This window comes from Perna viridis, chromosome 6, assembly GCF_037379345.1.
Source record: "Perna viridis isolate PV_CMFRI_1.1 ecotype Kerala chromosome 6, ASM3737934v1, whole genome shotgun sequence".
In the NCBI taxonomy this organism is placed as follows: Eukaryota; Metazoa; Mollusca; class Bivalvia; order Mytilida; family Mytilidae; genus Perna; species Perna viridis.
The window spans coordinates 41,942,420-41,967,875 of record NC_142450.1 but is presented as its reverse complement, the minus strand read 5'-3'; the positions used below and the strand labels follow the sequence as shown (position 1 = coordinate 41,967,875).

At 32.7% G+C, this 25,456-nt stretch overlaps 1 protein-coding gene across 2 annotated transcripts in view; it reads left to right on the top strand.

The window, feature by feature from the left end:
- Nucleotides 1-25,456, top strand: part of LOC148615026 (adhesion G protein-coupled receptor G6-like) — a 69,368-nt gene that overhangs the window by 4,302 nt on the left and 39,610 nt on the right. Inside the window, exons 2-8 of one of the 2 annotated variants that reach the window (XM_088589621.1) lie at nt 45-716; nt 7,582-7,653; nt 8,310-8,381; nt 8,528-8,599; nt 10,623-10,694; nt 11,162-11,322; nt 12,153-12,262. In XM_088589621.1, coding sequence (XP_088445747.1) covers nt 520-716; nt 7,582-7,653; nt 8,310-8,381; nt 8,528-8,599; nt 10,623-10,694; nt 11,162-11,322; nt 12,153-12,262 — 756 coding nt within the window. In that variant the 5' untranslated portion in view covers nt 45-519. Of the gene's footprint in view, nt 1-44; nt 717-7,581; nt 7,654-8,309; nt 8,382-8,527; nt 8,600-8,982; nt 9,129-10,622; nt 10,695-11,161; nt 11,323-12,152; nt 12,263-25,456 lie in introns of those variants that run through there. The other variant, XM_088589622.1, reaches the window with a different exon arrangement.

Below are 25,456 nucleotides of genomic sequence, written 5' to 3'. Positions count from 1 at the left end.
CAATATTGCTAGTAATAATTACAACATTCAATTTTCCATTACAGGTGTTTAAGCACAAAAGTCGGTACCAACAACATTGCTGTGGAACCGGCAAATATTGGATTGAGCCTGATTCAGATAAAGCATGCTGTAAATAAGACTACTCATTAAACACCATCCCAGCAATACAACAGATTTTAAATCCAATTTCCGATCAAGAGGCATCAAGTTGTAATAGTTCATGTTATTTGGATGTACCAAACTAATGGGATCTTAATACAGACTCAATAGCATGACATTGTAGTTTGTTTGATGAGTGCAAGTTTTTTTTTTCAGATGAAGTGACAAACCCAAACCAGCTAACTTGGAATGTAGAAAGTCAACAATACAGAATATAAATCCGATATAAGAACTGCTTCTACAAACGAGTTTAAAGGAAATAATTTGTAGAAAGGTTTAAATGCATTTTCCTATTTTCATTTAGTGCAAGTACCATATTGAACTCCATTGCAAAACGGATTGAGAACGATATTTACGAAAATGGTTCAAACCATCATTACATTAGTGACAACAGTTTTAATGTTGTTATTCGCCACATCATATGGTCAGAATTTATGTACTAACACTATTGGACCTAAGTGTGATTGTCCATACAACAATGGCAAGCTGCTGGTCAGCTGTAAAGAGAAATCGTTGACGTACGTACCTATTGGGATACAGCAGGATGCTTATACAGTGTAAGTATAATCTGGTATAATTAGGGGTATCTACGTGAAATCATCAGATGTCTGGTAGCCTAAAGGTGAGTTGACCTGTATTATTCGTTGTCTTAGAAACTGGTTTAACCCCTGTCGTAATGAGGATATGTACTCGTAAACATTTGTACTTGTTTTTAAGAAACTTTTTGTACTGAACATTTGAAGGTAATTTCATCAATGTCTATGTATGATATAATTTGCCCAGTGAAATTATAATTATTCATCGTTTACTTATCTTAAGTAAAGAGTTGACAGGCGAATTTCGCTCGTCTCATACATTGTATGCAGTTCTACTCACCACATTAACACGAAGTCAGACCCTATAAAGGATATGTTCGTGCATTGTGTATTTAGAAAATATAAATGTCTAGACTTTAGTTTCCAGTATTGAATTTCGTGACCATTTATAGTATGCCATTTATTTCACGAAGCATCGAAGGCTTTCTTATAATGTGGATTTTAAACGAAATACGACATTTTGTTTTCGTGGTTGTACGGTCTATGGATTACATGCTGAGTGTAACAAATTTCGTCAAGAAAGAGTTTTGCGTTCATTATTATGACTCTTTTGATTGATATGAGGGTCCTTCTTCCTTAATGAATATGTGATTATTTTTTTTCTCATAAATACTACTATTCAATTCCACCAGCTATGGGATGGTCAACTTGGTATTTTTGTTTCTAGGAGCATTTACCTCACCGGTACACATGTATTTTTTATATGTTTTGGCTGAGCCTAGGTTACTGATGTATGTTAAACGATTGCCATAATTTACATCCTTAGAAATGTTAAAATATTACGCAGGCAACTCTTTGAAGCGATAAAATCATAACCATATAAACTTGTCTACATGCCCTAAAACGAAACTAATCTATCCTCTACAAACTCATGTGTTTCTGATTATTCAATAAATTTCCAAACGGAAATAAATACATGGAAGTAATAAAACTTTCCCCGGTGTGTCAAAACATTTTTAAGGTATGTGAGTCATGCATGTTTGAAAAAGAGAATTGCAATTGAAGTCTATTCAATTATTCATCACAATTCCTATTATAAGCAAAAACATTTAAAGAATGATTCTTACATTTTTGGTCTATGAGGAAATGTCCTCAATCACGTGGTACACACTAAATAACCTGCCCAGCAGGTTATTTTCAAGTGCGCACCACGGGCATTGAGGTTATTTCGAGTTGATCGAAAACATACAACAGCCTTTTCTTATAATTTAATCTAGTATCAAAATTTGAGGAGTAAGTCAGCAAAAAAGGTGTTGACGTTACAGTCATATTACAAAATTTGGTGTATGGGATGATGGACAGATTTTTTTATCCAATCAGAAAACGTATTACATCTGAAATTATATTATTGTGATTTATTCTGCAAGTACCTGTTTATTCTTCATATGTAAGGGTCAAGTGGTTCGTATTTGTTCCTTGTAAACATTGCGTTTTTTTATATTCATTCCTACCAATATTTATTGAGTGGTGGTTAATGAAGAGAAAGACCCAGATATTGACAATAATAACATCATTAACAAACCATTAGTCCTAAAATTTAAAACAGAAATTAAAGATCAATTTGTATTTAATTGGTATTTCATGTTTTCTCTTATCAGACAAATAACATTCAATGTATGAAAAAATCGTATTTACAATTAACTGACAAAAGTACCGGCAATTACATTTGTAAATTACCATGTTTACAAACTTCAGAAGTACTCATTTAGTAGCGTTCATAATATAAGATATGACACTTGCGTATTACACAGGATAGGTATTGGTATACTGTTCTTCGAGATAAACTTATCTCAGAGAAAATTCAGCACAAAAACATACTACAAACATATTCTCATGACTTAATTGGACCAAAAAAAGTTCCATTCTTGATCAAAATAATTCATGTGAACAATATGACACAGATTTTCCTATTTTTTTATAACTGGCGAAATTGTGCAAGTACGGCTATATAACATCGTTGTGAATTGTATAGATATTAATTTTGACTGTTTCAACAACTTCAAGATTTTAACATGCATTGTTTCATGTCGGAGAAGAACGGACTATTCTTACAGGTTAAACATGGGCGTGCGGTATCCATTAACGTGCGTTAAAATATTAAGAATACTACGGAATTCCAATAGTGCCATGAGTTGTTTTATTTCTGAGTCGTTATAACGACATAGTAAGTCGTTATAATGATATACTAAGTCGTTATAACGAGTTACTAGGTCGTTACAACAAGATAAAAAGTCGTTATAACGTGTTAGTCCTTATTACGAGTTAGGGAAGTCGTTTAAACGACTTACGAATATAACAGCACCAGGCACTAATGTGCTTCCGTGCATTGCTATATCATAATGCCCGCCCAGATTCTTCAATAAATTAATCAAACTTAATAGTTCCTTAAGTAGCATGTATTATTGACAAGTAGTCTGGGAAGTGATATTGTCTTAGTTTCAGCCTTGAAAATGTTATTGTCTGTGACTCGAGGCACTATCAACGTTTTAGGCAATATCACTTCCAAAGGCAGTGAATTTATTATTATAATGCTTAGTTAGGAAACTATTGTAACAGTACATGTAGTATAGGAAATGTTTGACTCGTTTTAGCCAACAAACAACGACTTTATTCTTTTTTGTCAATAACATGATACGCTAGAAATGTTTCTATTTAATCATGTGACATTACCCTTTCAAGACTACATTTGTTTTGCAGCGTTCATAGGGATGTATTAGAGAACGCAGCGACAACGTCTTCTCTCTATCACTGTTAAACTCTTGTTATGGGTAATGCACTAACTTGTATTTGGTCTTCTTTGAGACTTTCTTGAACATTTTTAAATGTATCTTAGTCACGTTATAACATGTTGCATTTCTTAAAAGGTGAAATTTTATGTAAAATGACAGCGACAGTTAATAAATGAATCATATTACGCACTTTGTGTCCTGGTATGAACTTCGTTGCTTGTATACTTAGTAATAATGTCCCTCTAAATTTTTTGTAAATACTGTCTTTGAAGGAGTATCCACAGTAGAAATCGGTAATTCGATGTGCAAATACTTCTAAAATTCAAAGCATATTTACACGGAAATCATTACAAATCCAGTGACTCAAGTGTCAACCCAAGCTCCACGCAGCAGTAATCGTTCGTTTCTTCTCTTACTAACCGCGCGTAAAATCATTTTTCCCGACGTTTCAAAATTCTTGAAATTCTGAGAGGGCTGACTGTAACCCAGAAGCCCGGGTAATATTTACGTTCCACAAGTTTCACGCAAATATAAACCCGTGATGTCTTCTGTCTTTTGATCGGCTGAGCGAATACGACGTTATTTGTTTTCTTTTATACATTCCAATATTCAAATTAAAAAGAAATACGTTTAAATATTTTTAGCTAATTACTACTTATATCATTGTCGATACAAATGCACAATAATAAAGTTAATTTAGATAATGTCATCTTTGTTTTTATCATATTTCATAAGCGGTAATTTACTCATATAGTGTGCATATTCGTCGCTGGTGACCGGAGTATAGCAATCCTAGGGTCGCTTATGATAATAACAAGGGAACCAGATTAGAGCTAGCTGCAGCCCCTAGAGTGAATATCGAAAGTCATACGCTGTTCGGAGCTTGGGGTCAACCATAATCAGGGACCATACTACGTGACGCCACCAGTAGTATGACACGTATTTCACTCATCCCTTACGTCATTGACGAGAAGAAATTTTTCATCATACTCCGACTTCTTCTTTTACATAGTTTAATAGCAATGGCTTAAACATTTCGAATAGTTACTTGATATTATTTTGATATCAAAAAAGGTTTTTTTCGATAGAATTTTGTCTCAGATATTTCAGCTTCTATTGTTGCATCAAAACCAAATTGTTTCTTTATGCAAAACTTAATACGAACTTAGTCATTGGGCATGCATTCAATTATCGATAGTTGATTATTGCATAAACTTGTAAAAAAGTATTGCGCATTGTAAGTTTTACATCTAAAAAGCAAATCGCTTGATTTGCGTCGATTAAAATACATTGAAATCACAGTTGGGGAATACATATATATATCATAGGAATGCGATCAGTTGGCTATGTAATATAATAGATAACTATTTCATTCTGTAAGTTTTCCTTTCGTTGGTTACAAAGTTGTTAACTATCATTTAATTGCTATATAATTTACTCAATGTCATCCTTGTCCTTGATAGATTTTTGATAAAATATTAAATCGTGCAAAAATTTTTCAAAATAATTTGCGTTGACAAATTATGATTTGATCCATGAATTTTTCTGCCATAGATTTAGTTCACATTTCCGTCGTAAATGTAGTTTGATATTCACTTCATCATTCTAAGAAATACATTTTGAAAAAAAAAAAAAAATTGAAGAATAATCGAAAATCAAATCTATGACAAATGAGTTAATTACAGTCAACAAGGTTGAACGACATCGCCATGCTGGTCGCTTAGAAAATAATAGTTTGTAAAAAAGAAAAAAAACAATAGTGACACGAAAAAAATATATCCAACAAAAACAATTATCAGGAAAAAAAATGACATTAAAGCCAACATTCGCATTCGTTTCAGTTCTTATATGGAGTTCAACCCAGTTTGTAGGGCTCCACTCTTGACATCAGTGTCTATAGTTTAGTGACCAGCATAGATAAAAGTGAAGTCCTTTTAATTTCAGAAATTAAAAAGTAATAATGTTTCCCAGAACAAAATATGATTAGGAAACTATAAAAAAAACTACATCTAATTTAGATGATATCAAGTTTTGCTTACAGGCTTAAGTCATGAATCAGTCAATAGAAACTCAATAGCCTATGCTATGTCCTCTAGGTGACTTTATTCCCTGTCCAGTTTTACTAACAACAGTATAAACAATTACCGAGACTCGTTGTCTAGTTTCGAAGAAGATTGATGACCGCAATAAATTTCTAATATACTTTTCTATTAACCTAATTAGCTTACAGACAACAATGATCTGACACTAACTGATAAGTAACTTTAAGTTCGTGTTACTCTTTATCTTGTAATTGGTCATAGTGTAAATGGGATGGTATTGTAGAAGTCATGTTATTGTCTTCAGTCTTTTACCCCTTGAAATGAACAACGAATAACAATAATTTACAGCAAGGAACATTTTTTTCTGAAATATGTTAAATATATTCAGTTAGAGAAAAAAGTATTACAGCACAGATATAGAGATGTTGATTTGTTTCTATCTTATTCATTAAGCTAAGAGTTTTTAACTCTTATAAGGCCGATATTTGAGGAAGCTTTTTCCATGAGAAAGATTAGCATTTGTCCAGGTCAACTCATAATGATCTCCAAATGACTGGCTGCTTCCGGACAAGTAATGCAAACTGTAATTTTTGACTCACGTTTTGACCTACTTTTAAAATCGTGGGTAGTTGGAAATACATTGTTTTATTTTAAACTGGAGTCATATTCTCCTATTTAACGTATTTTTTTTTCAACGCAGTCGGTATAGATTCGCTTTTTACCCTTTGACCTTAAGGACGCTCTTCTATGGAAATAAAACGCAAGTCATCTGATCGCAATTCTGTTTCCCGATTGGCCAAATACTGATAACTTAGTGGCGTTAAAAAAACGGTATCGAAAACTTGAAATAGCGTTCAAAAACTGTATAGAAAATTTGGATTGCATGCCATGTGTTATTTTCTTGAAAGAAATGTGGAAACTTAGACATAAAAATTTATATCTTTATACCTTTTTTCACAGACATACATTTTTTTGTTATGTAGCTTTCGGATTGATAGTTCTACAGAATCTATCATGAGCTTGTCGACCGATATAATGTGCCTATCTCTATGGTAACAGATATGGTTCTCCCGCTATAGTGTTTTTCAATATAAGCAAAAGTTTTAGTATTTACAAAAATGTACATATGTAACTGAAATTGGACAGTTAAACTGTACTTCTCTGACAATCATTTTATTTTTCGTCACTGAAAACATACTTTACAAATGCTTTAGTTTTTTGTCTTAGTTTTCTCATCTTCAGTTTTTTTTTTAATGTTTTGTACTTTATTTTATTGTCTACATTGTATATGTGGATCTGTGTTTTCTGTTTTCAAGTTTTTTCCATGTTTTTAAAGTCTGGTGTCTTTGAAGTTTCCTTTTGGTTTGATACTCTTGTATTTTTGTAAAATTGGTCCAAATTCCCAATAAAATAAACAAGTAATCTGAGTGTCAGGGTTCTTTATTTCATCATATGTGGATATGTTTTACAAACAAAAAAAGGCCCTGAAATAATAATTACAATAATTAAGTAACAAGCTTCACGATTAAAATTGCGTTACATACATATTATGCATAGGAAAGACATATTATTTCCTATATTCACCATTAAAATTATGAAACTCTATATCTTTACTATATCTAGTTATCAAAATGAGTTTAATGCATCCTGATCAATATAAACACATCAATACTATATTTTAGTATGCACATCTTTGAGAATGCATCTTTATAATAATCTGCACATAGATATAGAAAATACTAGAGACAGAGACTAAGTAAACATTGATTGTTTTAATGATTTTTATTAGAGAAAACAGTTAAATAATTAATAAAGATATAAAACAGTTATGAATATATAAAACACAATAAACTATCAAAATTTCACTCTGCCACATTTTTTGTCGATATAACAGATCCTAGTCAAAATTACTACTGAATTCAAGTTCGCAATTATCTGTTTTGTTTTATGTTTTGAACTTGGAAACGAATGCTTTGTTGGTTTCTATTTTATGCACAAGTTAACTTATTCTTTACTACTTCCCTAACTTTCTCATGGCGTTTTTCTCATTTGCAGGGATTTCAGTAGAAATTCTATAACCAGAATAGAAAATGATGATTTTCATAGTCTTGAAAATCTTAATACGCTGTAAGTATTGAAATAAAAAAATATGTTTCTGTGTTTTTCTTGCGAGTAATCATACTATCAACCATAATGATAGTTCTTAAAGTGATATTCTACTTTAAAAAAGTACCGTGTTCCCAAAATACAGTAATTACAAGAAAATTATATTTTTTTATTATGAAAGTTCAGAAGTGTACCGATTTGAAGTCACATTAAACCATGTCAGAATAAAGCTAAATGTTAAATTAACCATTAGATGTGTCACACGTGTATAAGGCCATCGATCATATATCTGTGAAGGCTTCATCGGTCGTTAAGGCTGTTCAAAAGCGCAATTTACCAGAAAGCTTAACAATGTTTTGTTCAAGAAATGTAGATTTACAATCATTTCCAGACTCTAGTGGAAGTAGAAGCAGTCATCGTGGAACCATAATATTATTAAATTATCATTTATATTATAGAAAATGCATTCTCCTCTTGTTTTGTTTACTCTGTTCGTAGGGATGAAGGACTATAAAATGTAACGTCCTTCTTAATTTCTTCTTATTTTTTTTATTTTTGTTTATTGGTTTCTTGTTATCGTTTTTTATTTTTGTTTTTGTTTTTATTTTTTGCTTTTATCGTTAGCCGAAGACGCACCAAACCTCCATTTCAATGCAAAAGATTGCTTTTATTTGCAGGTACTTGCAGGAAAATTTCATTGAATACATTGCAGCGGGGGCTTTCAAGAAGTTATACAAACTGAAAATATTGTAAGTATGCACTGATACGTTGGTTACATAATGTCTTTACCATTACCACAATAAACAAAAAACAAAAAAAACAAAAAAACAAAAACAAAGACAAAAAATTCACACTAATTTCTTGTAAATGGTAATTATTGATTATATATTTTCAGGAATCTTCAACAGAACAAGTTGACAGAAATAAAAGCGAACTTCTTTGTCTATCTCCCAAGCTTAATTTCACTGTAGGTATTAACTGTAGCTTCTCAGAATACTATGCCTACTTTTATACTTTGTGGAATGAAACATTTTTTGTGGTATATCCTATCCACCAATTGTCTTATTCAAAAATAAGAATGAAATATTTTATACTTGAAATGACAGTGTTTATTTCGTCAGTATTGCAGTTCCGTGTAATACATGATATAAATACATTACGCTATCAGAAAAAAATACGATACACGTACATGTAAGGGGAAATTCTTTACAATATCAGGGAATACTGTACATTATTAGAAAAAAATATTTTGCAATATCATTGAGGAAATTACTACATTCAATATATCAGGAAAACATTGATATAGATATTAGTCAGACTTGTAATTCAAAACTTCAATTATACATCATGAAGTAATTTGTACACACGATTTAAAGTTTCTATTAGGTGCTCTGCAAGTTTTTGTTAAAACAGTGTTCCAAATATTTGCGATTCGATGGGTAGAAAATGGAAAGTTATTAAGATCAAAATCAGGATGTTAATCAAAATGTTTTTATGTAAGTCTGTTTGTTGCTTAATCATTTTTGACATCTTCAACATTTTGGTGTATCTTTTTTTAAAATTGTGGTCATTGATAAAATACTATTTAATAAAAGACGTGTCAACAGTGCTATCAAATCTTTCATTGTAATCAATACTTAAAAATAATGAGATTAAAAGTGATAACTTTAATAAGAGTAATTTAATCTCGTGAGAAAGCAAATCTTTGCAACATTAAAAACTATTGACGTGTTGGAATACACGTACGTTCTCATACCTTAAAACATAGGTCAAAGTGCTAAAGCACTGAGAAAAGAGGACTGAAAGCAGTCGCTGTTAAAGTGTTCCCTTCACATGTAGTTGACTATGTAGATGAATAGACATGAATCACAACCGAGTGATTTGAGAATTTCAAATGAATGTTCTACATGCTTATTTAATAAAATATAATATAAAGACAATGTACAATAAGGAACTTTATAACTTTTCTCTGAAGTTATATTTACACTGTGCACATGACAAAGGTATAATTGTTCCACCAGTCAATAGGGCTGGGTATTGACTGTAGCCTGTACTCCGTAAAGTTATGTTTGAAGCCCATGTCACAAACACCTCTATGATAAAACTAATTCATTACTCAGAATGCTATATTAAATTCTACAACACTCAATCAAATACACCAACAACACTAAATAATGTGGTTAGAAAGCAGACAATTATACCTATAACGATTGGTGGTAGTTTAAAGACATTGACAGATATTTACGCCATCCAGTGCGATAATAGATTTTGTTCCTATTTGAAGATGGGGTGGCGAAACTGCATATTTAGAAGTGTTCGAATTAAAAGCGTGACGAATGTACATTATATGCACGCCAACCACCAAAACTTTTCGTTTCATGTTTTGATATTGTCTATATCTACGTCTTTAGCCTCTTAATTAAGGCCATATTTCGTCTATGTTGACAAAACATGAAATAAGAAAATTAGATATCTTAACTTTATGAAAGACAGATCTATAATAAAAAGTGTTCATTTTTGTTTTGGTTTCGTGCGTTTTGCATGCTTTGTTTTGGGAAAACATTAATTAAATTTATCTACTTTTATATAAAATAAGTATCTCGTATACCATACATCGTTTACTAAGTTACAGCCTTAGAGTAATCCTACGAGGAGGAATGACACGGCCTGTGAAAGTGATATTTTATAGCCTAGCCGGCCGAATGGTCTAGGGCGCTGGACTTTGTGCAGGCGGTGTTGCCACAGATGTAATAGCGGTACGAGTTCGAGTCCCGCGGAGGGAACGACCAAAATTTGCTTTGCAAATTTGACAGTTCTCACATCGTTGGGAATTTTTCAGACCCTTATTCATATATATATATATGCTATCTAGCACAAAATTGAAAAGAAGGAATATCATAGATTGATGAACACCAATGCATTGTCTTTCATGAATCGTTTGGGTTTTCTATGGGACATGGTAACAGTTTTTGTTTGTATCAATTTTTCAGAGATTTATCATCCAATTCCATAGCCAATATCCAACGTTTTGTACCTATGCGACTACCAACTTTAGGACAGTTGTAAGTGACACTTGCTTTACACATTTAATTCCTATTTCGTGTCCTGTTTATATACTAGTTTTTTCTCGTTTGCTGATTTGCATTTTTATGACTTTCGTAGGAAACTCGCAGTAAAAAGCACTGAAGTTTGTAGGAAGTCTTTACAGTGTGCAGTCCAAAACCATTCAACCATAAAGCTTATTTTCTCTCAGTTATTTGTAAATCAATATTTGTATGATGATAATGCTCAACAATTTTCTGTATTATGAATATCTAGATTATACTTTCGCTATAAAATGAATGATGTGATATGTATCGTTTAGATGACGATATTTGCTTATAGACATGGTTGAACATTTTTACAATTTTTATGATACCCTAAATAGATATTTTCGAACATATACTTTGATTTTTCATATAAAAAGCAACTTTCGGTCACTAAAACGATTATTCTAAATTATTCATTGATATTCTTATAATTTTTTTAGAGCAATAACCAACAATCCACTCAATTGTGACTGTGAGATGAGAGCATTTAGACAAGCCTTAGATGCCAGAATTGGAAATTTAATGGTTCAGTCTGGGAACTGTGCTGGAACCAATATCAAGTTGACTGCTATGAAGGACAACCAGTTTGGGACTTGTACAAGTAAAAATCTTGGACTTCTATATTCTAATTGATAAATGTATAAAAAAAAGTTTTTAAAAAAATTCTAAATTGATAGCGAGTAAAAATATTGAGTACACTACAGCAGTCCACAGGAAAAAGTACACCATGTTTTAAAACACATGGAAACATATGTTTAGAGATGGAATGGTAAACTATGGTTTTGTGCTTTTAAAAAACATGAAATCATGTTTTCGTACAAACTCTTTTCGTATGTGAAATCCCTTTGAAGACATATAAATACCATATGCTTAATATTTTTAAATTACTTTTTTGTCTGTTTTTATGTTGATCCTAAACATACAAAAACATATGATAAACATATGTTTTTTAGGTATTTTTTAAACATGAAAAACTTTTGTTGCATGTTTTTTTTCTGTGTCCCTGAACGTTTACTGAAGAAGAGAACCCAATAGGAACACAAACAACTGAAGGGTATCCCATAGAACGTAGCTTTACTCCTGATAACTTATTTTTAAGCCGACATTGTCAGATATTTTTTTAATATGAAGGACATGACTTATTTTGACTATCGGTCGCCTTTGTAGCATAATTAATATGCCGTTAAGACATGTCACCAAAGAAACAGAGAGCTTTGATGTACACAAAAACAAGAGCAAATCGTAATGTATATCCATAAGTTACTCAGTAATTATTTATATCTATAACCGAAATTTTGATTAACTGATTACTGATTACACAACATATTACAAAATGTGACTTTAGTGAGGCAATTTTTAGTTTAAATTCTTGTGAGCAAAACATTGGACCAGGACGGTTATCTAATTAACAATCTGTTTACCTTCATACAGGTGACATGTTCGGAGATTTTACATGTATGGACTGTAAAAATGTTAAAAGTACAGAAGAATGTGTTAAACAGAACCATACTACGGAATGCGCTGTATCACAGTACCCTAGAGTATGTATAAAATAAACTTTCTGTAAGTTACAATTATCCCTCTTTGTGGATAAATCTCTAGACATGTTGAAAAACAATCTAAATACAGACTTAAAATTGTGAGCTTTATAAAAATTTCCGAAACAAGATCTAGTGATCTTGCGTATTTTCTCCCGTAAAATTTGTGTGTTATGTATGGTATCATACGACGTCAACCAGACTGTCGCCCTAGGCATATTTTGTTTGAAATTGTGCATTAAGTAGAAAAAACCCTTTCGAGACTATAATGGAAATATTTTGATAATTTTGGCACCGCTGTAGATAAGGTATGAAATCTAGTCTTTGATAAAACTGAGCAGTTCGCCTAGGTATGCATTTGATCAATGTATAGGTTACATATGAAAATAAAAACAACCTATCATATTCTTCCGAATTTATAGCTTTCACAAAAATTATAGAATATTATAAATGTATCCTGTTCTGAACTTTTACTTGAAACCGGATGTGACAAACCACATACTTTTTTAAAGTCTTACGCATTAAAATAAATATAACATATATATAAAATATAGAAATACTGACAAATGATAGGTCTTAATGTGGAATGGAATATAGGCATATACTTATTTTAGTTTATGTGATTATTTTTCTTTGTTGTTATTTTTCTATCGTTGTCGGTATAACGGTATAACGTTCTCTAACGTTGTCGGTATAACGGTATAACGCTCTGAATGTAAATCAATATCAATTTGTTTATAAATGACGAAATTACGAAATTACTAAACAGTCATCTTGAGTTTTTTTGTTTTTTGTTTTTTTTGTTTTTTGTTTTTTGTTTTTTTTATTACTAGGTCACCCTATCATTCACAACTTACTAGGTTACCCTATCATGTACAACTTACTAGGTCACCCTATCATTCACAACTGTTATTTTCCTACTTAGAACCTTCCAATAAAGATTATATTGTAGTCAAATAGATGTGCATCATCAAATTGTTAACATTGTATTTATTCATTTATAGTTGTTGTTTATGTAGCTTTATTATTTATACAACTGGTCACCAAATTATACATGTGTATATATTTTTTATTGTCAAAGAATACCATCCCTGATCGTAATTTCGGCAAAGAATTTATGAAAGTGCAGTGTCGCTTGTTTTCCGATCCCTATTTGCTTGTAGCTTGATTTCGTGTCTTCGTTTTCAAAAAAGTATTGCTTACATTAACATATACTCTCTGAAGTGGTATGCAAATACCTAAGATATAAGAAAAACCATGTGGACATAAACAGAAAAAAATGTCCAATTAACCTGACATCTTTGAATGAACGAGAAAACGATAGAAAACTCTAATTAATCATATATTCTATAGTCACGTGATTGGAATAAGAGTAGTAGTAGTGATAACGACTCGCAAGTGACCTCGGAACACCAAAGGACAGACGAAGACGAGAACAGTACTGTAGTGAGTGAAGTATTGAGTCAAACAAACAAGATATTATATAGTTCGGAAGAACTTGACAATTCTGTATTTGAAATCACTTTAAATCCTGAATCAATAACCAAATCGAACGTGGCAACGGGTGGTAAAAGTGTGACGCAAAAAGAAACAGATCTCGATAAAACAGTTTCCGAGAAATTAGATAAAAAAAAACTAGATACTGTAATTTCCTCTATACAAGGACTGCTTACAAGCCAAGAAAATATGAGACGTGTGTTTGAATCCAAATTAGATAGACTTGGGACTGAATTAATGGCTAGTGTTGATACTAAAATACGCGCTCTACGCGACGGGTTGTCACTAGACATTCACAGAGAATCCAAGCGTATCGAGCAGCTATAGACTACCGTCTAGTCTATACAAACACGGGTAGACAACCTTGAGCACAAGGTGAGAAAATGACCAATGTTCACAATAAAGGTAACGGTAATCATGCAATCAAAACAGTGCCAAACCCGTTAGATAATACAGATATTACTGTCGTGGTGACCGGCCTTCAGTTTACAGATACTGAAGATTTAGTTCAAAAAGCGAACAATCTCATAGAGGCTTTAGGTGAAGACGTGTCGCGGAATGTAGAAGTAATTGACACAACACGCCTACCGCCCCGATTAAGAGATAGATCTGGGTTAGTCAAAATCAGTTTTCGTAGTAGAGATGAGAAAATCAGAGTTCTGCGAAATAAGATGGTACTAAAGAACAGTAATGAATACAAAAACCTTTTCATCAAAAGCAGTAAATAAAGAATAGGGAGACTAATTGAGACAAATGTTCGTGCATTCATACGAAACTTGCCGCAAGAACAAGGTAAAACATTGCGAGTCAATGCAAATGGTCGGATTAAACAGCGAACTGAACAAAGTAATCATCGTGAGGAGAACAGAAACGGTCACGCCTAGCATTTTTTTCCGGCCCAAGACACTGTCAAGATAGGTCATTTGAATATTTATGGATGGACAAAAGAAAACAGTTTGCTCAGAACTAAAGTTATTGAGAATGTTGAATGTAATATTATTTCTATATGTGAGACTCACTTAATAAACAATAGCAAAATAGAGATTCCGGGATACACGTGGTTAGGGTTTAATAGACATTCATAGAAAGGCGTCAAAAGGCTCTGGTGGTGTTGGAGTTTTAGTTAAAACATGGATACTTGAACTGTTTTCAGTAAGCATAATTGATAAGAGTTTTGACGGCATCTTGGGTTTAAAGTATATTCACCGCAGTTCGGAGTTAGAGTTTTTGATCTTTGCGCGTTATTTGCCGCCTGCAAATTCAAATCGTGGCCGGAACGCAAAGAACTTTTTCTCGCACCTGCTGTCACAAGTATATATTACAATGATAACAATGGCGTGTTTTTAGTTGGAGACTTTAACTCGAGAATTGGAAATTGAAGCGACATTTTATCAGAGGTTGATGACATACCGAAACGAAAACTAATTGACAATATTATAAACAAGTGCGGTCATGACTTCATTGATTTTCTAAATGAGGCAAAGTTTTGTATTCTAAATGGCCGATTATCAGATCATGATAACTATACTTCAATTTCTAAAAAACGGAAAGGCGGTGGTGGACTATATATGCATACCCAGGACATATTTACACGTATTAAGTCATTCAAAGTACAAACTCCCCAAGAGATTGTCCACGAACATCAGTTGCATAGTCTAATTGGAGATAAATCCAAGGTTCCGGACCACTCTTTTATATTTTGCGAATTCAGTATTGGACACTGTGTAGACATAGATACCGATAGTAAATATAAAAAAGAACAAAGACCGCGCTTCAAGCTTGATCGAATCCCATTGGAGGTCATGAATAGTGATATAAGTTGATCAGCATTGCTAAATGTAATCAATCAAATCGAACGATGTCGAGAGTCTCAGGATGATATAGACCGGGTTTACGATAACTTGTGTTCTGTTATTTTGTGTAAAATAAACGAAAATATTCCTAAACCCGGAATTTGTCGATCAAGTTAGCGACTCAAAATTAAAAGACTATACTGGAATGAAACTTTAACAAATATCTGGAAAGTAATGTGTCAGAAATAGAAGACATTTCTTCACTTCAACGGTAGTCGAAACATTAGAGCAGCATTGAGACGTGATTATTGTGAATCAAGAGATACTTTCAACAAAACTTTACGACGAAGTAAACGAGAATTTCGCAGGACGGTGTCAACAGAGATCGAGTCTATCTCAACAACAAATCCGAATGATTTTTGGGATAGAATAGGAAAACTAGGACCACGTGTCGGAAAAAAAATACCAATGGAGGTTGTTACCGAAAATGGCGGCGTAAGGAGAGAGGAACACGAAGTACTTGATCGATGGAACGTCTTTATAATGGAAGTAATAGTGATGAATTTGAAACTGAACACTACGATAGATCAATGATCCATAAACATTTATTAGAGTCTAATATGGGGACCCGTATTCGAAGCGAGCGAAGAATTGAACTGTAACATTTCTATTGATGAAATAACAGGTGTAGTAATAAATGCTAAGTCGAAATCAGCATATGGCTATGATGAAATACCGTATTGCGTTTTGAAATATCAACCGGTAATCGATGCTATACATGAACTATTGCAACTCGTGTTTGACACGTCAATTATCCCATCTATTTAAGGCTATTATATGTCCGATTGTGAAAGACCCAGCGTCGGACTTACGACTGCCAATGAATTACACAGGGGTCAGTCTTTAAACATGAGTAAGCAAACTGTACAGTGCTTTTATTAATAAAAGCCTAGTAGCTTATCTTGAGAACAATGATATATTGGCAGACAAGCAAAATGGGTTCAGACGGAATAGATCATGAGGATCATATCTTTTCGTTAAATAGAATAATCAGAAAGAACAAATCGGTCTGTGCTGCTTTTATAGAATTAAAGGAATGCTTTGATTTCATAGATAGAGACATGATGCTTTACAAACTGCTACTTAATAATGTGAATGGGAAACTATACAACTCTATTAAATGTGTGTATCAAAGCTCGGAATCCTGTGTGAGGCTCAACGGAAAATTGACATCATGGTTCAGTTGTAAAACTGGAGTCAAACAAGGTGATAATCTGTATCCTGCGCTTTTTTCCATCTTTATTAATGATTTTGTGTCCGTTATGAATAACCTGAACATAGGACTAGATTTAGGCGGAAGGAAATCCGCTCTTTTAAACGCTAATGACATAATTTTTCTTGCAAATTCTCCTGAAAATCTACAGTGTATGCTAGACACATTACACACATGGTGTAAACGATGGCGTGTTCTAATAAATACTGACAAGACAAAATCCATCCACTTCAGAAATGCAAAAGCGAAACAAACAGAATTTTTATTCTCCGTGGGTGGCAATATACTCGAAATTGTTGACAGCTATAAATACCTTGGTGTAGTATTTACTTACAATGGTAATTTAACTATTAATGCTGAAAACCTTGCCAAAGCTGGAGGACGGGTACCTGGGCCAATTATATCTTCTATACATAGTTTTAAAGACTTTGGATTTCAGTCATTTGAGAAACTTTTTGTATCATGTGTTGTATCGATTTTAGATTATTCATCAGTAGTTTGGGCTTCAGGAAATTTAACTCAATTGACAATATTCAAAATCGTGCAGTCCGCTACTTCCTTGGAGTCCATCGTTTTGCTCCTTTTCTTGTACTTCAAGGAGATGTCGGCTGGTTACCAAGTACATACCGTCGGTGGATAAATATGTTGAAATTCTGGAACAGAGTACTTTCGTTTGATGGTGATGGAATCACAAGAATGCTGTTTGAATTGGACTATATAAAGTGTACGAACAACTGGTGTAGTGACATGAAATATATACTTCAACAGCTTGTCATGGCATGCGTCAGCAATGGCAGGTTTGTAAATTGTGAGAGCGTTAAAAACTGGAAATGTAACTCAAATATGTGGTTCTAGCAGTTAAAATCAGCTGCGATAGTATTCTATGGATGACATAAACTAATGCCAATCAGAATAAAGTAGAATTAAATAGAAATTTGAACATTCAAAAGACCTTCTAATGTAAATGTACGCAACCAATATTCATGTACATGCAAATATGGCGGACACGAATGTAAACATTGATACTCCTGTTGATACTCCTGAGAAGAAATCACAAGCTTTAAAACGTGATTACCCTATTAGTCCTGATGATTTACCCGGCAATGTCAAAGAAACAGAGATGCAAACAAAACAATGATAAGGTAGCTACTCATCAGACTTAACTCCTGAAGAAGAAACCATTGAAGTTGATCATGATGATAGTAGAAGGACTCATCAATCCCAACCTCAACCTGAGTTGCCCACAAAATTTGACATCCATTAACTAATAGGCACCATATTTAAAGATGATGAATTTATTGAAAAACTAGTTCCGAAAATTTGTGATTCTGTTATTAAAAGCCTGGATGAAAAGTACAATTCACTAATTAGAGATGCTGTAGAACCATTGCAAAAACTGTCAAAGAACAGGCTACGATTATAGAATCAAATAAAAAAACAATTACAGCTCATGTCATGCTCATGTAATTATAGAAAATGAAGCCCAAATAAAAATGAATGAAAGAATAATAATTGGTCAAAACGAAACTATTAATGAACTTCAAAATGAGATCAAAGACTTAAACCATCAAGTAACTGATCTTGACTGGCGACTAGACGAACAAGAACAGTATAGTAGACATACTAGTCTGAGATTCCATAATATACCCTTCCCTGACCCACAAAAGGGACATGGATACTGACAAAATTGTTACGGATATCCGTAATGAAAAGCTGGAGATACCCATTAGGCTGAATGATAAAGGTAGAACACATCCCATCGGAAAAGTGCGTAACAACAAAGTTAGTGTGGTAGCACGATTTATTTCTTACCGTCAAAGAAATGCCGTCTTCAGGGTTAAAAAGAAACTAAAAGACGACCCAGATAAGTTATTCATAACTGAAAACCTGAAGACTAGACGACAACGATTCATGGATGAACTAAACAAGCTTCGTTTTAAAAACCTAATTGAGGCATGTTTGTCGTACGACGGTCGTGTATTGGCTCTCGGTATCAACAGCAAAAAAACCCAGAATGATAACATCTGATTATGATATTTCACATTTGCCTCAGCTATTTCCATCAGGCAATAACACAGAAAGCAGCTTAACAGACACAGATCCAAAAGTCTTAAAAATATGACTAATTTTGTTACCGGAACTGACATAAGAACACCTGGTAGCCTTGTTTATGTTGTTGTTCTTATTATTGAACTCTGACCAATAACAATCTAAAAATTGTAAAATGTGAATAGTATTTACTTTACAACTTGATTGCTAAAATCCTCCTTAATCCAATTGCTCAATTTCGGAAACACTTTTTATGATATAATTCCTGTTGCGGCTATACTTGAATACTTATTTTAAGGTGTCTTAGTGGAAACAACCTACCGGTTTATAAGTATTAATTGAGGTCAATTACCCGCCTTATTGAGCATACGAGAAAACACGTGAATGGTCCTAATTACACTTTGAAATACATTTATATTGAGTAATAAAGGCTGATCTATCTATGAAGAATAGTTTTAATTGATCAGGTACATGTATTCGTAAATTCCAGTTCCGCTGATCTACATTTCTTCTTCTTTAAACATGATAATCATACAAACGTTTTTTTATTGTTCATCCTAGATTTGTGCATTGTATTGTATATTCACCTTTTTGTGCTTACTTGTCATTTCCTATCTTCTCCGCATATTTTGTTATTGGTATTGAACATGATATTAAATATTTTGAATTGTACCGCCATCCTGTTCAGGACATTTTGAACTCAAAATATTATTATTATAGTGGGTAGTGATTTTTGTCCTACAGGATGGCGATAGGTATTTTTTTTATCTCAGATTAAGGTCAGTTTCTAGAAAAGTCTTTCTTCACATCCCGAATTGTTTTCTTTACTTAGTATATGGTGTCTTATTCTTCCTGTTGTCAGCTGGAAAATATGCAAGAACTGTACCTTTATTTTTATATAAAAATATTTTTGGATCATTTTATCAGAACATTTTTACACCCTGTTTCTCATGCAATTAATTTTGTTAAGTAATGATGTGGAGAATTCTGGTCCAACAGAAAATGTACATGAAATAAACATTTTCCATCTGAATGCGAGAAGTGTACGAAATAAACTTGATTTCCAAAATTGTTTTGGGGGCGGAGTAATGGTTTATATTGCTGATCATTTACATGCCGAACGAAGACTTGATTTGGATTTCGTGAATGGCGAGTTAATCTGGTTCGAACTAACATTTCCCAGATATAAGATATTGGTATGTGTTCTTTATAGGACACCGGAAGCAACAGTGCCTTTTTGGGATAACTTCCATGCGTCACTGGAAAAAGCCTTCGAAATACTGATTACTGGTGATTTAATTGTTAATTTATTGGTTGAAAGAAACCATGTTCTGAATGAAATAATGAATATTTTTAATTTGAAAAATTGTTTTTCCGAAGCTACGCGTCAAGGGGCATTACTTGACCCTATTTTAGTGTCCGATGAGTGTGAAATTTCTTTTTTCTGATGTAAATGAACTTCTCGACAAAGAAAAATCAATAAATCCAAAATCCTACTGGAGTTTAGTTTAAAAGAAACTCGGAGGTGAATACAAAGCCCAAAACATTCCTCCCCTAATAAACAATACAGGTGAATTCATAGGAAATGAAAAAGAATAGGCAAATCTGCTTAACGAATTCTTTTGTTCGATATCCAACACAGACAATTCATACCATGATCCACCACATTTTGGAACTCGTTATGTAAATAATCTAGATATTGATCAAATTAACCCCAATGAAGTGCAAGATGTTCTTGAGAAGCTATAGTTAGGCAAAGCTACTGGCAATGATTGTATTAGCCATCATATGTTAAAATATACTGCTTCAACTATATGTTATCCCCTGCGTATTATATTCAACAAATCACTAAGGGATGGTAAATATCCGTCTACCTGGAAATCTGCTAATGTACTAGCTCTTTTAAAAAAAGGGTCAAAATCAGATCCAACTAATTATAGACCAATTTCCAAAGTCTTCGAACGTGTTATTTACAAATATATGTATAACTTTCTGGTAGATAATTCCTTAATTTACCGGTTCCAATCTGGATTTATGCATGGACACTCTACAGTTCATTAATTGATTGAAATTTATCATAATATTAGTCTAGCTCTTGAAAAGAAACAAATTATATGCACTATTTTTTTTGGTGATATATCGAAAGCGTTTGACCGCGTTTGGCACAAAGGTTTAATACAAAAGATAAAGGCATGTGATATATCTGGAAATTTATTAAAATGGATTGAAAATTATATGGCAAACAGCAACCAAAAGGTATTAATAGGAAATTGTCTATCAGATATAGTTACTATTAAAGGAGGTGTTCTTCAAGGGTCAGTGCTAGGACCCTTTTTTCATATTGTATATAAATGACATTGCTGACAATACCATAAGTCTATCCAGGTTATTTGCTGATGATACATCACTGTCATATGCCTCCGGAAATATAAATCAAATTTAAGAAAACATCAACTCAGATTTAGAAAAGATAAATAACCGGTCAAAAAACTGGCTAGAAAATTTTAATCCCAAAAAAAAAACAGAATATTTGTTATTTTCTACAAATCGGCAACCAGATAGACCAAGTATTAGATTCAATGATCAGTTGATCATAAACACTTAGGTGTTACATTTCATTCAAATTGTAAATGGACTCATATTCAAAATATAGTAAAAAGCACTTCCAATCAACTTTCCATGCTGCGTAAATTTAAATTTATTCTTAGTAGACAGAACCTGGAAAAAAATTACTTTGCCTATATTGCACCCATGTTGGAATATGCATGTGAACTTTGGGATGGTTGTACACAAGATGATATGAACAAAATTGAACGAGTGCTACATGAGGCTGCAAGAATTGTCACTGGTCTTCCAAAATATGCAAATATATATTCCTTATATTTTGAAACTGGGTGGGAAACCATTCCATCTAGAAGGAAAAAAAGAAAACTTAGTTTGTTTTATAAAATTCACCATCAAGACTGTCCATTTTATCTTAATGACTGTTTATCACGGTATCAACGAGATTTAAGGCAAAGAAACTTGCGAACTGATTCTGACTATCGGCAACCAATTACAAGATTACAGTTATTTTCCAACTCTTTTTCCCGTCCGCGATTAGACTTTGGAAAAATTTGGAATCAAATATACGCAATCTTCCAACCATTTCTAGACTCAAAAAAGCAAACCGATTTGAAATATATAATAAACCTCCTTCTTATTATTTCACAGGTTGTAGATTATTTAATATCCTACACTCGAAACTTAGAAATAGGTGTAGTGCCCTGAATGCAGATCTATTCCGTGTTAATTTTGTGAATAATCCGGGTTGTGTCTGCGGCTGGATGGTTAAAGATGCCATACGTTACCTTTTGGAATGCCCATTATATTTTGAGACACGAGAACAATTGAAAAATAATACTGCCTTTTTATCAGAATTATCAGTCGAAACTTTGCTTTTTGGAAATGAAACCTTATCTGATGACTTAAACAAAGATATTGTTCAATCAGTTCAATTATTCATCAAACAATCAGAGCGTTTTGACATAGGATGATCACAGCAAGCAATTTTAACTTCATCCTTTTAATATTTCTCATATTTTCGCTCTTTTATACTCTTTTTTTAGTTCAGATAACTATTGCCACATATATTGAAATGACAAGTGATAACATATATACTGTTCATGATTCAGTTTTGTCACAACTAGTTGTTTACATTGTATATTATGTTTTATTGCTGACGTGTGTTCACAAAATATTTGTAATTGATTATGTGGAAAGGACATTTGTAAGTTGGTATAACTTATGTCCAATCCAATTGCCTGTGAATTTTAGCAATAAAATATGTTTTAACTAAACAGCTTGATATGGATATTTTTTCATCTCGAAGTCAACAATAGATTTAAAAACTGTAGAACAGAAAATATTTGAAATGTACTCCGTGATATGGTCAGACTTTACAGAATGTTTCGAAACTGAGGACTTAGAGAACTTTTAAAACCAATTTCAAACTAGAGAGTTATGTGACATTGAACTTAAACAAATCAGAGCAATCTCATTTAGCGTAATTTCGCTTTGGTATTTAACCACTCCGAATTGAGACATATATTCTCGAACAGATCGAGGATCGGCTGTGTAGACTGTGTAACCAACAGACCGCGGAGTCAGAGACCTATTTTCTATTACAATGTGATCTTTATAATAACATTCGAATGACACGTTTCATGATATTTTTAATTTTAATGAATATACATTCAGGAACACTATTGCTAAGATGAATATTTTAATGTCTGAACATGCAAGGAAGTTAGCAAGATTTATTGTCCGAGCTTCCAATTTAAGACGTGTTTTGTTTTTAATACTTCAATTTTTTTTCAAATTCTTTTTTTTTTCCTTACGTTAAAGATGTTCTACTGACAATCCGTGATTATCTTATTGTTTCTTTATAAAATGATTTAAATATAAGGTGACTATAAGTCCAAAGGGCCGGGTCTTTGATACATTATATTTATTCGATGTAACAGTTATCATATATATTAAATAATTACTTACTTACCATTCTAATATTATCGTTCATGTACTTACCTAAATGAATGTTGATATATTTTACAAGCGATAAAAAAGTTTGATTTTGTGGGTTAATATATATCCGTGATTATAGAAAGTTGTATCTGTAGTTACATGAACTTTATAGAGATAGTAGAAAACTAATTCAGAGGATTTTAATAAACTACTGAATACATTTAATAATATTTTGATAATCTACAGTGTGTAATTCACTGGATAATTATTGCGGATCAAATTAAGCGAGCAGAAAGGTAAACAAACAAACTAATATTGAAATTATAGAAAATGAACAATCAATGCAACAAATACATTGAAAAGAAGTCTTCAACAATCAGAAAATGTGTCAGAATCTGACTCCGACAGTAATAAGCGAGTCAAAATAGACAATATCTCAAGCGAACTAGGGGACTTAAAACAATTGATGCTATTGAGGTTGAAAAAGTTTAAGATGATGTTAATTCAAAGATGACTATATTTAATAGGAGAATCGACGGTATTGTTGATAAGCTGAAAAATGATCTCAGCGAGATCCGTACTGAGATAACAGTAAACATGGCTAATGCTAAAAGAGACAAAAAAAAAAAAAAAAAACAAACAGAAAATGACACAAAGTTTGTGATAAAAATGTTACCGGAAAGTCCAGGCCGACACAGAGGTTACTAAGAACTGTGTTACCGCAGTTATTGGAGATGGTCTCAGGTTGTCAGATGTTAAGCTTGTATCAGCCGAGCGAAAGGAGAACAAAGGTAGAAATCCGGGTATTGTGATGGCTTCTGTTGAGACGAAAGAGCAGAAAGACAAACATATGAAAAACAAGAAAAACACTAAAACAAACACGAGAATATAGTAAAGCATACATTGAAAATGAATTCCCTCATGATGCACGTGTACAACAAATCAATATCAGGACGTTATTAAAAGAAATTTGCCATGAGCAAGACTTTGTATTCACAAATGGTAAAAGAAGAAGGAAAGCAACCAGAGACGATCAGACAATGAAAACGAAAACCGTCAAGAGAATCGAGCAGACGAATGGACATCGGTCCAGAGAAGTGGGTTCCGCGGAAGAGGCAGAGGCATTAGTGCTTGGTGTTTGGAACGTAAGAGGATGGTCAACACTCCACTGTGATCACTTGAACTTTAGACGCCAAGTTGTAAATAGTTTTGATTTTGATATTTTATGTATCTGCAAAACCTTTCTGAGAAAAACTGACTCTATTGAAGTTGATGGGTATAAAAGGTTCAGGTGGTGTTGCTATATTAGTGAAAGATGATATTTTAGAGCATTTTAAAATCGATATTTTAAACGACGAAGTTCAAGATATACTTTGGATTAAACTAAGCAACAATGAGGACTCATATTGTATATGCTCATGTTGTTTACCACCAGAAAATTCTACATACAATGACTCTTTACATTTCTACACTAAGTTATTAGAAAAAGTCTGTATGTAACAAAATTTTGGTAAAATGTACATTTGTGGAGATTTTAATGCACGATGTGGTAATTTGCAAGATTTTATTGAAGATGTTAATAATGTACAGATTAGAGAGGTTATTGATGATATATCTAATAGAAATGAAAACTTACTTGTTGAATTTTTAATTGATTGTAATATATGTATGATAAATGGTCGTATTAGTAATAATTAGTTTACTAATATTTCAAGTAAAGAAAAGTCTGTTGTTGATTATGTCCTTATCCCTCATGACCAAATTAACGATATATCTGATTTTAATGTGCATACAATGTCCGATGTTACAACAAGACTGAATTTAGTGGGCTACGAGTCAATTCCCGATCATTCATTGTTAGAATGTGTTATAAAAACTTTCACCGAAACAGAAACGACGAATAGTGAACTGTCACAAGTCAAAAGCGCCTAGAAAATTTAAAACTGAGGCTTTGAGGAACACCTTATTCTCAGACGAGCATATGGAGAAATGGTTGAATGAGACAATAGCTAAAATGAAAAACGATCTGGAAAATAGACAAAACGTAGATTCTGCCAATGGTAGTCTGAAAACTCTGCTGAT